The 18,194-nt window shown below is 36.5% G+C and overlaps 1 protein-coding gene and 2 pseudogenes across 2 annotated transcripts; 2 read left to right on the top strand and 1 right to left on the bottom strand.

The window, feature by feature from the left end:
• Positions 1-290: 290 nt before the first annotated feature.
• On the bottom strand, positions 291-1,184 carry LOC145588908 (uncharacterized). Its single transcript, XM_081645498.1, has one exon. It carries the CDS (start codon positions 1,182-1,184, stop codon positions 291-293), a length of 894 nt encoding a protein of 297 aa, XP_081501624.1.
• A 3,563-nt stretch (positions 1,185-4,747) lies between these two features.
• On the top strand, positions 4,748-6,755 carry LOC145587895 (protein FAR1-RELATED SEQUENCE 9-like; annotated as a pseudogene).
• Positions 6,756-10,621: 3,866 nt separating this feature from the next.
• On the top strand, positions 10,622-16,766 carry LOC145587894 (putative disease resistance protein RGA1; annotated as a pseudogene). The gene is made up of 3 exons (XR_014101477.1): positions 10,622-12,461; positions 13,423-14,903; positions 16,106-16,766. The product of XR_014101477.1 is annotated as a putative disease resistance protein RGA1 (transcript).
• Positions 16,767-18,194: the final 1,428 nt, after the last annotated feature.

Below are 18,194 nucleotides of genomic sequence, written 5' to 3'. Positions count from 1 at the left end.
CAATTTAACCAAACACGCATGTCAAGATACAACTTTGGCCATTAATTTATCTAATAATATGGTAATAAAATTATAGGAAAATTGATGTTATGAAATTATACATTATAACGGATCCAACAATGTATTATACAATAACATTTGTTTTTTATATGTTAGTAAATTAATCAAGTCAAAACCATTATGTGAATAGTGAAAAAGTCAATCTGTAACACTTATCAAAACACGGAAGGAGTAATAATTTAACCTCTTTCTTTCTTTCTAAATTTTTTTTAGCAAAAGCTTTTATTCAATCAAACAACGAGGCTCTGATCAGCCACGACAAATTCAGTTACATCACTAGGATATTCTTCCATCCACACTCTAAGCTCAGTAAAAGAATTACACAATTTAGCAAGGTTATGAGCAACACGATTACCACTCCTTCTCACAAACGAGAAAGAAGCAGAATGGCAAGAAAGAGTGAGCTGAAGAATGTCATTCACAATCGTCTCAAAGGCATTACGAGGGACTAATTTATTCACAAGGTGGTTGTGCAGCTTCAAGCAATCAGTTTCTAAACATAACTTGCGAAAACCCGACTCAAGACCGATGTTTAGAGCATGTCTCATAGCAAGCGCTTCTACTACATCAACCTTAAACTTGCCCACCATTTTTAAGCAAGTCGAGGCCACCACATCACCTACATTATCCCGCAACACACCACCAAGACCCACACCACTAGGTGAGAAAACTGCAGCATCTGAATTTACCTTAATCACACCCTCCAAAGGAGGTTTCCAGCACGACTCAAAAGTCGAGGGAGGGGTATTAGTGTTGCTTATGTCCTGTGTCTGCTCGAATTCCCCAACAAGACTTACAGCTCTACGAATGACTTCAGACCTCTCATACCTCTTCCCTTCAAAGCACCACCTGTTACGCCTCAACCACACTCCCCACACAATACTCCAGAATATATTCCACCAAGCCTCATCCTTATAAATCTTCTTAATTGAGAAACACCAATCTCTGAAGGTTTCCCCATGAAATTTATCCATGTCTAAGTGCAGGGGCAAAGTACACCAAATTAATTTTGCATCCCCACACTTCACCAGCATACGCAGAGTACATTCATTACTTTCACCACACAAAGGACATAATTGATCAACATTCATACCTCTTCGAGCTAAGTTGCTCTTAGCAGCCATAACATCTCTATGCACGCCAAGCAAAGAATTTAATTTTCTGGGGTAGCTCAGCACGCCAAATAGACTTCCAATCGAAGGAGCAGCCACTAGAAGATGAAGACGACATCTCTCGCTTTTGTTCCTCGATTAACATATGATAAGAACTCCGTACCGAGTAATTACCATCCTTAGTATAATTCCAAGCCCAAGAGTCCTTGTGATCAAACTGTGGTATAGGAATATTTAGAATGTTGTTCACCTCTGCTTTAGAAAAAATGGCCTTCAAAGCATCCATATCCCAGCTCCTATTGCTCCATAACTAACACACACAATTAATACCCACAACATTGTCATCTTGGCTCGTCCCTACTGTGAAACCAGGCATATTTGGAATCCAAGGGTCCCTCCAAATATTAATAGTTGTCCCATCTCCAATGTTCTTTCTATCACCCTTCAAAAGTACATCCCGAGCTCCTAAAATCGATCTCCAAGTATAACTAGCATTCGGACAGATTTTTGCCTCCAATAAAGTCATGTGAGGGAAATTTTGCCTTTGAGAACCTTAGCCATGAGAGAGTCCTCATTGGAGAGAATGCGCCACATTTGTTTTGCAAGGAGAGCCCTATTAAAAAATTTCATATTCCGGAAGCCAAGACCCTCTTGATTCTTCGAGGAGTACAATTTATCCCACGCTACCCAACAAATCTTTCTTTCTTCACCTTTTTGACCCCAAAAAAATTGGCGGCACAATTTTTCAACAACATTTAGAATTCTATCCGGGATCACAAAGCATAAGTCGGGATTGCTTGAGCGATTGATTTAATCAAGATCTCCTTCCTGGCTTGAGATAAATACTTCTCCTTCCACCCTTTTAGTTTCTTCCAAATCCGATCCTGAATATTCTGGAAAACCTGTTTCTTAGAACTACCAATGTAGGTTGGCAAACCAAGATATTTGTCATGTCCTTCCATAGCCTTAAAAGATAACTTCATGTGAAGCATGTGTTTTCGTTCTTGATCAATGTTTCGGCTAAATGACACCTCTGATTTATCCATATTCAGTTTATGACCCGAAGCCACTTCATAGGTAGAAAGTATTCCAAGCACATTCTCAACTTCCTCTTCCGAAGCTCTCACAAAAAGGAGACTATTATTCGCAAAAAATAAGTGAGAAATTGGTTTAACATATCTACCAATTTTCACTCCATGAATATGATTCCTGCTCTCGCATCACGAATCAAAGCAGATAAGCCCTCCGCACATACAATAAACAGGAAAGGAGATATAGAATCGCCTTGTCTGAGACCCTGACTAGGCTTAAACTTTCTCGAAGGTTGACCATTGACAAGAACATCAAAAGATGCACTACAAACACAATTCATAATCAACCCCACAAAAGTCTTCGGCATCCCTAATTTCAACATCATTTTTTCCAGAAAAGCCCACTCAACCCTGTCATAAACTTTACTCATATCAAGCTTAAGACCAAGATAGCCTTTCTTCCCTGTTTTTTTTTTCTTTCTGAGATAATGGAAACATTCATAAGCAACCAAAACATTATCCATGATCAAACGTCCCGGAAAAAAACCACTCTGTGACTCATTAATAATATAGGGAAGTACCAACTTCAACCTGTTTGCTAGCACCTTTGTGACAATTTTATACAATACATTACACAAGCTAATAGGTCTATAATCAACAGGAGACTCACACTTTTTTTTTTCGGAATCAACACTATGTGAGTCTGATTAATCGAACCTACATCCCCACCATTGTTCAAAATATCAAGCACTTTCCCAATAACATCAACCCCAACCCCAACTATGTCCCAAAATTTTTGAAAGAAAATTGCAGACATACCATCCGGCCCCGAGGCCTTAGTAGGGTGCATTTGGAAAAGCGCAACTCGGACCTCCTCGGTAGTGAATGAGGCTGCCAAACTCGTGTATTGCCTCTCATCAATGACATGATCAACTTTCTCCAACACTGGCTCTGGTTCGATACTACTATTTCCCGCAAAAAGGTCTTCAAAATAAGAGACAAAAATTTCTGAAATTTGCTCTTCTTCATTATACGAATTTCCAGCAGCATCTTTTTTAAGAGAAATATTATTCCTCAATTCTCTTTGTTTGGCCTTGTGATGAAAGAAAGAAGTGTTTTTGTCACCGTGATTTAACCACTCTTGCCTACTTCGTTGCTTCCAATATATCTCTTCCCTCCTTTCAAGCTCATCCATATGGTCATCTAATGCTCTCATTTGCGCAATTACCTCCTCTAACTGAACCTCCCCCATCAAGTGTTTCATTTGCGCCTTACAAGCGTTTAGCTCCTTCACAAAGTCACCAAATTTCGCCCGGCTCCAAGCACTTAACCTTGTAGAAGTAAGGGCTATTTTCGAGCAAAGATCACCTCCACGCTCCCAAGTATCCGAAACAATCTCAGCACAATTCTCATCACGGAGCCACATTTCTTCAAAACGATACAATTTCTTTCTCTCTAAATTATTTAACTTAAATAAGAAAATAATCAAACTAATAACTAATAAAACATTGTTAAAAAAAAAAAAAAAAACATGAGAAGTCAATTCGTAAGAAATTTGAATTCCTATATTATTAACCAAACACATTTTGATCAATTCCATGAAATATAATTTCCCATAGGACTCATTTCCCATGTCAACCAAACCATAGCTAAGTTATGGCAAAAATACAGGGATAGGGGAGGTATTTTCTGAACTTTCTCCCTTTACCGGCACAATAGTTAGGAATCAGCGACCGAAGAAATTCTCCGGTGATTTAGATTTTGGCGCCAGCTTACGGAGTGTCCAATATCTAAATTTTCTTAGAATTTCACGTAGAAGTACTTCATTTTATTATTAAAGTTCTTTGATTTATCAGTTTACCAGGTAATTTGAATCCTTTTTCTTTCACTGTTTTATATGTTTATTGTTCTTTTAAGATTATTACTTTATGAATTCATCTTGCTTCATAACCAATTATACATAATGTAGCATATTTTGAGAAAAATTTGGAAATGAATTTTGTTTAAACATTATGATTTTTTTGGGAAAGTAATTTTCCATCTAATTTGATTTTTCTCAGCAGGGTTAAATTATTCTGCTGAAATTTGAAGGATTGTGAGTGAATGAGCCAGTGAATTAGCAATGATTGATTTTTCTGGTCTCCAATTTGTCACAGGATTATGAATGAGCTTGACTGCCATTTTTTTTTTTTTTTTTTTTTTTGGAACCATGACTGCCAATAATACAAAACTTTGTTTTATGTGTGTTTTATTTGATGATTATAAGCTTATTTTTGGTAAGTTTTGTTCTTCTAATATTGCTTACTTGGATTTATGGCTTAATTTTCGCGGTGATATTTTGAAGGAAAGTGAAAATTGTCCTGAAATTGGCTCCTGGTATAACATTAGACCCTTTTTGTACTGAGTAATGAATTGACTAGCATATCACTGCATATAAATGCGTGGTTCTTAGTTTTACCTTTATAAAGACATTAAAAAATAAATAAATAAAAAAAAAGGCTATTTGTTCATTTGTGTGAAATTGTTACCATTGCAGTGATATTGATGAATATGAGTAGGCAAAGGTCCCTGGGCGGTGAGGATCAGCTTGTATTGGATAACCTTAAGCGAAAACACACTAAGAATCCTAAATTCTAAGTGTTATGCAGTTCAGGGCGACCCTGATCCTTGGCTGCCAATATTTTCTAGATTGATGCTACCTCTTGGATTATCTATACCTACTTTGGTGACATTTTGGTTTATGAAACCTCATACTGTAGCGATGGCTATAAAGTTCACTTTGCTACATTTATGGGATTATTAAATTATCATGGACAGCCAACAGCCAACACTTTTTGGCTGTGCTTTAATGCTTGATGAATCAGAGGCTACCTACAATTGGTTGTTCCAAACATGGGCTTTATGCGATGTCAGGTCAAAGCCCAGTCTCGATCACAACAGAGCCTGCTAGGTTTGTGCAGATTGCAGTATCTCAAGTTTTGCCTAGTACTTGGCTTCGTTATTGTAAACGGAACATGTTTAGAGAGACACAAAACCCATTTGGGTCATGTTTACCAGTGACATCATACTTTTGATGTAGAGTTCAAGAAGTGTGTTGATGAGAGTGATGATTGGGGAATATAATTCAAGGTGGGGAACACTTTTAGAGCAGTATTATTTGATGGATGATTAATGGATGCAGTCAGTTTATGATGCTCGGCATATGTGGGTGCCTGCTAACATGTGAGGTCTACGGCAATGAAAATGAGGGTAAAAATATATACTTTGATGGTTTTATAACTTGTGACACCACATTACAAGGGCTCATCAAAGATTATGAAAAAGCTGTTGGGAGTTGGCTTGAGAAGGAACTACAGGCATGATGATACGAGTAACACAATGCCTATGCTGAAGACCCCATCACCGATGGAAACAGGTTGCAACTGTTTACACCAGGAGAATATTCATGAAATTCCAAGAGGAGCTTGTTGAGACTTGAGACCCTCCCTAATACTGCAACAGAACTAGAGGAATCAGAAGGAGTCACCATGCTTCGAGTAGCTAAGTTTGGGGAAGATCATAGAGCTCATATTGTTACTTACAATTCTTTAGAAACAAATGCTAGTTGTAGCTGCCAAATGTTTGAATTTTCAGGTGTCATATGTAGGCCCATATTAGCAGTTTCCAGAGCAAAAAAATGTTCTTACTCTTCCTTCAGATTACTTATTGAAAAGATGGAGAAGAACTGCCAAAAGCGGAAGTTAATTGGACGAACATACTGTCAGGAAATAACCAATTCTCGGGAGTCTCTGGCTATTAGATTTGACAACCTATGGCAGGAAGCCATTAAATTTGTGGAAGAAGGTGCAAAATCTATTCAGGTTTACAATTTAGCTATGAATGCTCTGGAGGAAGCTGCAATAAAGGTTGCTGCTGTGAAGAATCAAGGTCATGAAGTTCCGCAAGGTGGCTGTCTGGCAAATGGGGGCAGTTCAATGGCGTCCATCCAGCCTGCAGTAAGTTTAGCTTAAACTTTGGAAATGCCATTTACATTACAATTCTTATATGCTGTAATTTTAAATTCTACCCTTTCTTGTGTATAGTAGGTTCTTCCTTCTATATTAATGGAACAAAATTGTTTTACAAGTTATTGGCTAGGCAGTAGCATACTAGCATCATTTTTCTTTTTCTAATTTGAGTTTTACTGGTAGATTAAGGTTATCTTCTTTTGCATTTGTGAATCATGGATCATTTCCAACTCAATGTCATCTAAGTGGCAACTGGCAATAAAGCCTTTTCTTGTGACTGCACCATTGGGTTAACATTTGACACTTAGAATAATGGTACAAGAATAGATGCTGCTTTGTTGTATATTGCTGTTAAGAGTACTGATTAATTGTTATGCTACAGCAAGAGAAAGCTAAGAAAATCCAAGAGTTGACATCTGAGCTTGACAAACCAGCAGTGTGAGGTTTATTGTGCAAACTTGCTAGCAGTCCTGAAAGATATGGAGGATCAGAAGTTGAAGCTTTCTGTTAAAGTCCAGAATGCAAGACTTAGTTTGAAAGAGTGATTTGCCAGAAAACAAGCCAAGAATTTTCTATAACTTGGTTGTAGATATTAGTCATTAAGGACCATATGGTTATTAATAAAATGACATTATTTTTATTCAGTATTCTTGTGAGTTGTAAGGCGCATTCATATGGGCAATGCAGTATGGTAGCAAAATACAAATTTCTCTTTCATAGTCAATGTCTGCTAATCTAATTATTCCTTGTATTATGCAGCTAAAGGTTCAACTAGCCTTTAGTCTCCGGCCATCATTGCTTGCTAAAGGTGCCCTCAGAGAACATGTATCCCGGAGCTTCATACTTTCACTCTCTTTCTTCCCTCACAAGGTGCTGAGTTGTTCTTTATCCTCAAATTTTATGCCTTTTCTGCTGAACTTTGTTTTTGAGTTGTCGGAGCATTATAATCTTGCTGGAGCCTGGAGTTGGCCAGAGGGCTATGTTGTTTGGAGACCATCTGACTTAGTTTGTTGCTAGTCCTGGCCCAACTTGGCCCCAGAAAGGCTGATGAGTGGGTCATGGGTCTAACCATATAATCAACCTAGCACTAGCTGGCCCACTTAAGCCCACCTGGTTTGGCCCGGCCTTTCAGGTCGAAATTTCAATATTGACAAAAACATTAGTTCTGCACTTCTGCTTGAAGCTGTGCACACGCCCGGGAAAGGCATGTTACCTTGTCCAAGTATCCAACACTCCAACCCAATTCTTTACCAGCCCAATCCTAGGTCATATATCCATAGCTGGGCTTTGCTATGAACCACATAATCAACTAAGGGTTTTTACTAATGTTTTAATTTTATGCAGGTCTTGCAACTTTAGTTGTGCGGTGGGGTTTGAAATGTTAAGAAAATTTTCCAGTTGAAAATTGTTGAGACTTCTTTAGTTTGAGAAGCGCAATGTCCCTGATCAGAGGTCAAAGTTGGTGATGCTGAATCAACTACTGAGAGCATTGAGATTAACCTCAATTCTCTCTCTTAACAATGGTGTGCTTCTTGTCTTTCTGAAGTTGTATGATGAATCCTCATTAATTTGGTTTTCATAATTAATTCTAGTATGGTTTACATATGTAGTACGAAGTATATGTATGCAGCTGATCAGGATATATGCTTAAGCATAAGCGGTAACTCTGACGAGTCTAGCCCATACTTGACACAACATTATCATGGTTCATTCTCTTCATTTCAAAAGGAACCAAACCATGTTGGCATTGTCCCAAGTTTAGTTGCTAGTAATTTCAACAAAGTCCCTGGTTCAACTGGGAATCTAATCTCTGACCGTAATACTGATCAGGGTCCAAATTTAAGTGCAGGAGGTAGGTGCAGGTGTTTGTGATGTTGCTGAGCCAAGAGTATTAAATGACTCCTCTTCCAATGTCAATTATTCTGTAGAAGCTCCCAGCTCTTTGGGGAAGCAAGAGGATATTAGCACCAGGGACACACATATATCTTCAGTTGGTACGGAACAAGTACATATGTTTCTAAGCGTTCTTGCTGAAGCCCGCATGCAGCTATGTTTGATCAATTCATGTTATCTAATTTTTGTTTTTATATCTGATTGGAGTATTGGATTGATTGAGTGGCCTATTTATTCTTACTATAAGCCATCCAGGTACAGAACATTGAACTCTATGTGCTAGTTCTAGCTGCCTAATGATCCAATTTCAGCCATAATAATTTGTCAGCACACGTTAGAGCTTAGAAGCTTGTAGAATAAAAAAGGTAGTAAGAATTAAGATTGAAAATATTTGTAGAACAGAGGCTCAAAGTAGTCCCAGAGTTGCAAAAGATATATATGTAATTTGGTTTTATAAGCTTTAGTCGTTGGCTCATGTTTATATCCTAGGTTTTTTGAGATCCTGTGTATTGGGAAGGCCCTTCCTAGAAGGTAAATCCCTCCTAGGATCTTTGTATTGTACTCTGTATTCTTTGTTAAACAATATTTTTTTACCTTTGATTCTGGGAAAGAAAAAAAAAAAAACATTTTACCTTCTGCTAAGTTCTGAAGTATTAAGCATTGTTTTCCATTGATCCAGGTACATCTGTATGTTTGTGCGATAAAAAAAATTTGTGGGTGTTTGATCCCTGATACAGACTGGACTAGTGAAATTGAGGTAATGCATGCTTCCCTGATTCATGACCAGACTACAGCTTTGGAGCTGTTACGAGATTGGATTAGAAGAAGAAATTGGTAGTGAAAAGTTAGGCCATATTTCTGCCAAATAATCTTGCATTTTTAGATGCCTGCATATAATTTGCAGCATTAGGTGAGTGAATGGTTTTTGCAATGATAGACTCACTAAGATTTCAACTCTGGCAACTTAATATTGCTTTCCACAATGACTTGTGAATGCTCATTCTATGTTCAAGATATTGAAGTAAATTTTGATTTCTAAAAGCTTCTCCGATCACGTTGCTTGCACCAATTTGGAAGGATTAAATCATTGTTTCAATTAGACATATGGTGTAAACTTCGAATTTTATACTTGTATAAATTTCGAATTCAGGTATTCTCAAATTGATTGTTCCATTCATATTAAGTGGAAATAAGCAATCAAAAGTCTGCTAGCCAAATACAATTGGAATTTTATACTTGTATTGTTTATGATTATATACAATGTCTTGGCAAAATCATCATTGCTTCATTGGCTTACTGAAACTATATATCTGTAAAAAATAATGTAAAGATTCAGATAGAATTGAAGTCTTTTCATAGTGGAATTTTTGGAATGTGGACTTTGAGCCCAAGTCAGGCCACCAACCATTAAGTAATTTACTTTACTGTATTAAAATCAAAAGCTAAAGTTATTGATGGATATGTTTGTACCTTCTTTATTTCAGAATACATGGTTTAACTTTTTATTTTTATATATTTTTAAGGGACATGGTTTACCTATTTTCACTGTTTATGACTTTCTGTATTACTCATAATTGCATGATTGTAATATAGGATTTTGACCATGACTAATTATTATGTAACAATATTGTTATGTAGGGCTCGTTTGGTGTGGTTGTGGTTTTCTGTTTTTTAATTATATATTTTTTTTCAAAATTATATGATATACGATAAATAATAAATTGGTTAAACTTATTAAAATCATAATAATTTTGAAAATTGACAGTTGAATAGTGAAAATACCTTTTTGATTTTTTTTGTTTAAATCAGAAAACTAAAAACAAAAAATAATCCAAAGTAATGGAGGACTTGTGTATTTATGTGAGTTTTATTGAAATATACCGTAATTAAAGATATTTGAAGTTAATCAAGTTCATTTATAAATGTGCAGGTAACAGTGATGTAATTATTCTGAAATGTACGAAATATAACTTGACTATTTTTTTTAACAAAAAAAAAAAAAAAAAAAAAAAAAAAAAAAAAAAACTCGACTATTTTACTAACTAGATGAAGCTCGTGCGATGCACGGTTTGTTTGAATTTTGTAAATATATATATATATATATATATATATATATTTTGTTATATATATATATATATATATATATATATTTATCAGAGAAGTTACATGAAAATATATGCGCAGTCATACAATATAAAATATTTCAGTAAAAGTTGATGATTGCAGATTAATCCTAACAGTCATACAACGTAAAATATGATTCAATAATTGCATAACTTTACTTTTTGTTGTTCATTTCTATTCTATTTCATGGAAACCAACTAGGAAGGTATTGATTTCTAATCAAAGTGACTTTACAAGTGAGCCCCAGTAAAAGTGGAGCTCATTATAATTAGTACTCGTATTAGGTAGTGCTAAACAATAATATTAATTCTTCCCATCTTCTCATTCTCATCTCATCTCATTGAAATTTACTTCCAATCTCCTCACTCATCATTTCATTGAAATTCGATTCTCAATGGCTGAGCCCGAAATCACCATTGCTGAAAGGCTCATTGAAGTTACCGGGTCTGCGATCATCAAAGAGATTTGTGACATGTAGGGTTACAAGTCTCAACTCCAAGACCTCATCAAAACTGTCTCCACCATCAAGAATGTGCTCCTTGATGCTGAATCCAAGCGGGAACTCTCCCACGAAACACGAGGCTACATCGAGGAGCTCAAGGCTGCTGTTTATGATGCTGATGATCTGTTCGATGAATTCTTCACCCTTGCTGAGCTCAAGCTGCTTGATGGCAACAAGAATGATAAATTCCATAAAAAGGTACGCCGTTTTTTTTCTGCTAAGAAAAAAGAGGTGAGTCAAGCTCAGAGAATGTCTCGTCAGGTTAAGGACATTAAGGAGCAGTTGGATGCTATTGTTAGTAACCATCACAAATTTGGGCTTAGTGTTGACTGTAATCCTATTTGTAGAAGGAGGGAGGAAACTTGTTCCTACGTGGATGCAGGGGATATTATTGGGAGGGAGGATGATAAAAAGGTTGTCATTGATATGTTGTTAAATCCGAGCGATGTTCATGAAAGTTTTCGTTTTGTGACTATTGTGGGAGTGGGAGGATTGGGTAAAACTGCTCTTGCCCAACTTGTGTATAATGATCAAGGGGTTCAAGCAGAGTTTCCAGATCCCAAATTAGTTTATGGTAAAAGGCCTGATGATACCTCCTCAATGGAATTGGTGCAAAAGCAATTTCAAGAGCAATTTAGAGGAAACAAGTACTTGCTTGTTCTGGATGACGTATGGAATGAAGATTGTGAAAAATGGCGTAGCCTGCGCAGGTTCTTAACGTTGGGTCAAGAGGGTTGTCGGATTGTGGTGACTACACGTTCGGAGATGACTGCAAAAATTATTGGGGAAAAGCATGTGCACAAATTGCAAGGTTTGTCTCCAAAGAATTCGTGGCTCTTGTTTGAGTCTGTAGCATTTGACAAAGAGGAACAGGAGCACATAAATCATTCTGATTTGGTTGAGATTGGGAAGAAGATTGTTAGAAAATGTATACCGCTTGCCATAAAGGTGGTAGGTAGCCTTCTATTTGGACAGCCTGTAAATAAGTGGCAAAAATTTGAGCACAGTGTATCTATTGGAATTGAAAAAGGTGATAATGAAATTATGTCTATACTAAAGCTTAGTTACCACAACCTTAGACCCTCTTTGATTTTAGCTATTGTGCAGTGTTTTCCAAAGATTTTAGACTTGAGAGGAAGGAGTTGATTAGCCTCTGGATGGCACAAGGTTATATTGTGTCGCTGGACAGAGGTCAATGCATAGAAGATGCTGCAGAGGAACATTTTCAGATTTTGTTACGCAGATGTTTCTTTCAAGATGTAAAGAAGGATAAATATGGTGAAATTGAGTTCGTGAAAATCCATGACTTGATGCACGATGTTGCTCTAGAGGTAGGGAGGGAGGAAATAAGTGCGGTGAATTCTGATACAGCCAAATTGGGAGATAACCTTCGTCATGTGTATTTTGGTCGTGGTATTTTTTCACACAGTTACTCATTTAAGAGTAAGATATGTTCGCTTTTTTTAAGATACGATCGTTCACTAGTGGATACACAGATTGATAGTTTGATGTGTCTAAGAGTGTTGTGCTTGCAATCAGTAGGTATAAAAAGATTGTCTGATTCAATTGGTAAGCTACTGCATTTGAGGTATCTTGACTTGTCTTATAATTATGATTTAGAGGTACTCTCTAATTCTATTAGTGGACTGCATAACTTGCAGACACTAAATTTACAAGGTTGCAGACGATTGAGGGAGTTGCCAAAAGATATTAGCAAATTGGTAAAAGTTAGGTACATCGATTTAAGTTATTGTGGTAAGTTAACTAGTATGCCTTGCATGGATAAATTGACTAATCTCAGGCACTTAAATTTAAGTAATTGTGATGAGTTGAGCAGTAGGGCTTCGGGCATGGATAAAGGGACAAGTCTTTGTTGGAAGTTCTTGATATAAAATAAGAGAGTTGGGGAAAAAACAAGAAAGAGGGAAAAAAAAACAAACAAATGAAAGGGGAAAATCCCACATTGGTTGGGGGAAAAGGTTTTTCCTTGTTTTTATATTGTAGTGTCTTAGCACTACTTAGTTGAGTGAGTGGGAGGTAAGTGTTACTCCACACACGCGCACCAAGCCGGGTCGGGCCTTGGGTCTTGGGGAATGCGATGCGCAGGCGTGGGTCCGTGTTATCTTTTTGGAGAAATTTTATTTCCTTTTCTTTGTTAAATCAGTCATTAATCCCTTGATTGTAGCTGATGATTTAATTCCTTGTCTATTGCTTCTGTTGTTGACTGGCTTAATGAATCTGGTCGTTTTCTTAGCCAGATTCTTTCCTCGTTTTATGCTTCTTGTCTCCCTTCTACTGCCTATATATACTTGTTGCTTTTCCCAGTCAAATACAACAACACAATCAGTCTTCTCTCTTCTTTAAAATTATCTAAACACGAGTTCTTTCTGTTCTGTTTTCTGGGCAAGTATTCTGAGTTCCAGTCGGGTTTGTGAGTGCACATAAACTCCGGCGCCGTGCTTATCCTGGAGGGCGACCGCTTCTAGTCTACTGCACCGGGAGGTAGCGCGGAATCGTCTTTTAGGTCAGTGGTTCTCCACGACGCGGCTATTGTCACTTTGGTTCACGCATCAAGAGATAAGTAATTTCTGTTTTATTGCTTAGTAGATTAACAGTCTTAGGTACTTAGATATAAGTGGTTGCTATAGGTTAGCTAGTATAACTACAAGCATGGGTCAATTGACAAGTCTTAGACACTTGATTTTAAGGGGGTGTGATAATTTAACTAGTATGCCCTTAGACATGAGTAAGTTGACTAATCTTAAGGTGCTACCATGGTTTGTGGTGGGTAAGGAAAAGAGAGTTTCTACGACAGTGGAACGATGTATGGGAGAGCTCAAAGACCTTAAACCCCTGACAAACTTAAAAGGTCACATAAAAATCCTTATCGGAAAAAATTACATGAATGATGATGGAGAAGGAGGATATTTGGAGAGCATGTCACATCTCTCCAAGGTTGAAATCAATTTTGTTGATGGTGGATGTTTAGAGTGTGAAGGTGTGATGGAAAAACTAGAGCCACATTCAAATCTCAAGGTATTCTCCTTGTGGAGTTATGAGGGTACGATAATTCCAAGGTGGGGTAGAGCAGAGGATAACTGGGCACTTTCCCTCCCATATCTTGTTGAGATCAAGCTTACTGATTGTAACAACCTGGAGCAGATACCATCGTTGAGTAAATTGCATAATCTCAAGTCACTGACACTTGATTCTCTTCACAAGCTAGAATATATGGAGAATACAAGCAGCAACAATGGCAAGGACGGAGAAGATTTATCATCATTCTTCCCCTCCCTTGAATCTCTTCATATTGTTGATCTTAGAAGTTTGAAAGGATGGTGGAAGGAGGAGTTGGTTGAGGATGATGGTGACCGTATCTTAATGAGTAGCTTCACATTTCCTCGTCTTTCCAAATTAGCTATCCTTAAGTGCCCTAAGTTAACGTCATTTCCTTCCTGTCCAAGCCTCGAAACTTTGGACTTGAATGAGCTTGGCTGTTTTGGAAATTCACAAGGTAAAGTCAGATTAAGTGAGTTGGTGATAGATGACATGGGTCTTCTCAAGACAATACCCTCTCAATGCTTTACTTCCCTCTACGTAACTTGCAATAAGAAGGCGGAAAGTTTATCAGAATTTGGGGATGTATTCTGGAAATGCACTTCTTCCCTAATAAGCCTTGAAATTTCTGATTGCCCAAACTTGAGGAGACTTGGAAGAGGGGGGTTGGAGCATCTCACTGCCTTGGAGGAATTAAAGTTGAGGGACAATGATCAATTGAGCTTCTCTGAAGATGAGGTTGATGACGACAACATGCCTTGGAAATCCCTTTCTCAGAGTCTCCGTTCCTTGAACTTTGACAGACTTGATAATATGAAAAGCCTACCCAAGGGAATGCAGTACTTGACCTCCCTTCAAAGCCTCACCTTTTTTGATTGTGAGATCACTGCCCTGCCTGAATGGATAAGCTGCTTATCGTCCCTTCAGTATCTGTCCATTAGATGTTGCAGTGCTATAAAGTCATCACTCCCTGAATCAATGCGGAACCTCACTTCCCTTCAAAAACTTGTGATTAATTGGTGTCCATACCTAGAAGATAGTTGCAAAAAACCCAATGGGAAGGATTGGCCCAAGATTCAACACATCCCCCACATTGACATTACTCTTAACTGAGTAGGTGCGCTCCAATCCATTCATTCTACTTGTATTATTTATTATTTTATCTGCTTTAAAACATTTTCTAATATATACAAAGTATATTCTATCAATCTCTAATTTGCATCTCTCTTTCTGCTTGAGCTTTGATTTAGCATGGGGGTGATACAAATTTTTGAGAGGTCTACTGCCTATTTGTTTCCAGTTTCGTAGTCATCCCCATAATAAACTTTGTGAAGATACTCACTTTTCTGTTCAGTTTATGTAGTATTAGCCAGTGTTTTTCATCGATCCATCTACATCTATATGTTTGTGCAACGAGATTTTATCTGGTGTAATTACAGACTAGACTAGAGAAATCCATCACTTTTTAATATAGACTGGACTAGAGAAATTCGGGTAATGCTTGTGTGCAGACTAGATTGCAGCTAAGAGTCGTTGTTGGTTTGATTGTAAAATAAATTCTGAAAATTCATTGTGAAAACTAGCTAGGTGAATTTTCTGTCTTTCTGCTATGTCCTATTTTAAGAAGCCTAAATATAATTTGCAGCATTAAGTTAGTAAATGCTTGGTTTTTGGAAACAAAAAAAAGACTCACAACATTGCTTTCAACATTGAGCTGCGTCTATTCATGCTATGTTCAAGATATTGAAGTACGTTTTTATTTCTAGAACCTTCAATTAGTTGTGATTAACTCTGATAATTGTTGAGTGTGATAATAGTTTATGATATTATTTAATAAGACTAGAAAATTAATAGATAAATGTACAATTGTACACATCTCAAAAAGAAAGTGTCTTGTTGAATGGGATTTAATTTGGTTTTTCACTGATGAACAAGTTTGGAGTAATTTGAATTAAAGCTTTCATGTCTAGCTTGCTAAGTAAGAGTATGTTATAAGTTTTCATGTTACAAAAATATATTAAAGGTGTTTTAGTTAGCTAATTTTTTATTAGTTTTGAGATGCTCAAAAAATATTTCTAGGCAGGCCGGTAGAGGGTGTACTATACATCTTACTATATTTCGGCTAATTCACCTGAAGGGTGGCTGCTTGTGTATCCTGTCAAGTACTCAGGTGCTTGTTGATGATTTATCGGGCAGTGATTCTTAATTGGTCCAGTCGCATACATGTTATAGTATGTACCTACTGCAATTCGTTTTATCAGTCTCAAGTTTATAATGTTTGGTGATCGATGTATTAACCCCTTTCCCTTACATCTGCAGTAAATTCTTGACGAGGTCCTATGATAAGGGTGGAGTTGTCAGTGTCGTTCCAAGCAAGCCTAGCCTTTTGTTCTTGTAAACAAGTATGCCTAAGAATATCCTGATTCCTATAAAAACATTTTTGCTCCACCACAAAACATATGCAAAATCTTTCAAGGTAAATATCGTGAACTTATTGCAGTTCCTGTTTTACTTAATGTAGCAGCTTTCTCGTTATCAAGTAGTCTGTATTATTTCTTTATAAGCTACAGCCCCTTTCAGAAAGAAGTTCAAGAAGACTCTCTCTGCTGTAACACCTCCTTCAAGAGCAATGATTACAATAGCTACGGCCCTCAATCTGATGTTAACAGATCCGTTGATCCAGTATTCAGATCACCAGGCTGAGCTCTATGCCTCTAGGCGAGGCCACATTTCTCCATTAGTACAGAACAAGTTTAATTACAAATATATGTTTCTCAGCTCGCATGTAGCAGCCTGAGTCCATGTTAGATCAATTCTTTTTTTTTTTTTTTTTTTTTTTTTTGTTCTTTTTTTACTAGTAGTTGTTAGTTTTGTTCATAAGCTCAGTTTTTCGAGATCCTGGGCATTGGGAAGGCCCTTCCTAGAAGGTAAGTCCCTCCCTAGGGTCTTTGTTCAATACAAATAAATCATCTTACCTTCACCAGGCCACCAAGATTATCCTTTTTTGTCTCTCTTTGTTTCAATGTACTACATATATGGTATCTTTTATTATGCAAAGCTTGTTACAGCCTTAAACAATTAGCTTTTGATGTAAATTATAATCAACTTCTGGTGGTCTAATGAATTAATGATTGGTGTAGTCTAAATTCAACTCGGGTAACCCTTATAGAAGGCATCTAATCATTCTTTTCAACTTGAACCTACCATTCAAATGGACTTTATAGACAGAATTGAAATTTAGCTGCCTCAGTATTCTCCGAAACTTATGGTAAATAAGTAAAAAAGAGAAACATTCATGAAGCAACACAGATTACAGATATCGCTTCAAGGGAACGAGTCAAATGTGATTGAATTCCACATAAACCATTAAATGAAGCTTCTTTCTTACTATTCATAAATATTAATTTTGAATAATTATAACACTAATCATAAACCCTAATTAACAGATCTAGAATATCATATCATTATTTTTTCACAACACTTTGAGTTTAATATTGTAATCAATAAAAACGCAATAAGATTAATAATAAATTATAACAATGAAATAAAAATCGATAAATAATTGAATATTACCATATTGAATTGGATTAAAATTCTGAAGATGAAGCTGATAAAATTAAGCGATTTAATCTCAATACCTTAATCAATGGCCATAATTAAGGCTAATTAAAAAGCACAATAACTAAGGCCATTGATCAAACTACGGAAAACAAATCCAATTCTACAAAATAACAAAATTGCGAGGAAATTAGCTTAAATATGCTCATCAACGGCCATAATCATCTTTACAAAATTGATAATTAGATAACACATGAATCAATTGAATCAAATGAATAAGGACATCGATAGAGTATTGAATATTAGGCAACATAAATTAAAGAATTGTTGAATTTAAGGGCATGTTCACATTTACTTAATTTCAGTTTAGTTCAGCTCCAATCAGTTCAGTTTAGTTCGGCTCTTAATTTCTCTCTCTCATAAATATTTATTTCAGTTCAGTTCCAATCAGTTCGACTCAACTCGAGATGTTAACGAGCACGAGTTGAGCAAGCTCTAACTCGACTCAATAAGCTCGTGAGCAACTCGATAATATATTATTAATATAGAATTTGCAAACAAAGTTACTATCTTTAAACAAATTTGACACTTATTAAGCCTTAATTTATATCATAAAAAAAGAAAGAGTAAATTTTTAATAATATCTATATATATAATAAGGAAAACAATATAAATTGAACAAAAAATAAATAAAGGCATATAATAATAGAAGGACCAAAATTTTAACGAACAGATTGTGAGCTACTCGACTCGACTCGAAACTTTAACGAGCACAAGTCGAGCAGGTTTTATTTGCTCAAAACTTTAGGCACGAGTTGAGCACATGTAAAAAGTTTTCGAGTTGAGTCGA

Source organism: Chenopodium album, chromosome 17, assembly GCF_948465745.1.
Source record: "Chenopodium album chromosome 17, dcCheAlbu1.1, whole genome shotgun sequence".
Lineage (NCBI taxonomy): Eukaryota > Viridiplantae > Streptophyta > Magnoliopsida > Caryophyllales > Amaranthaceae > Chenopodium > Chenopodium album.
This window is presented reverse-complemented; position numbering and strand designations above follow the sequence as displayed.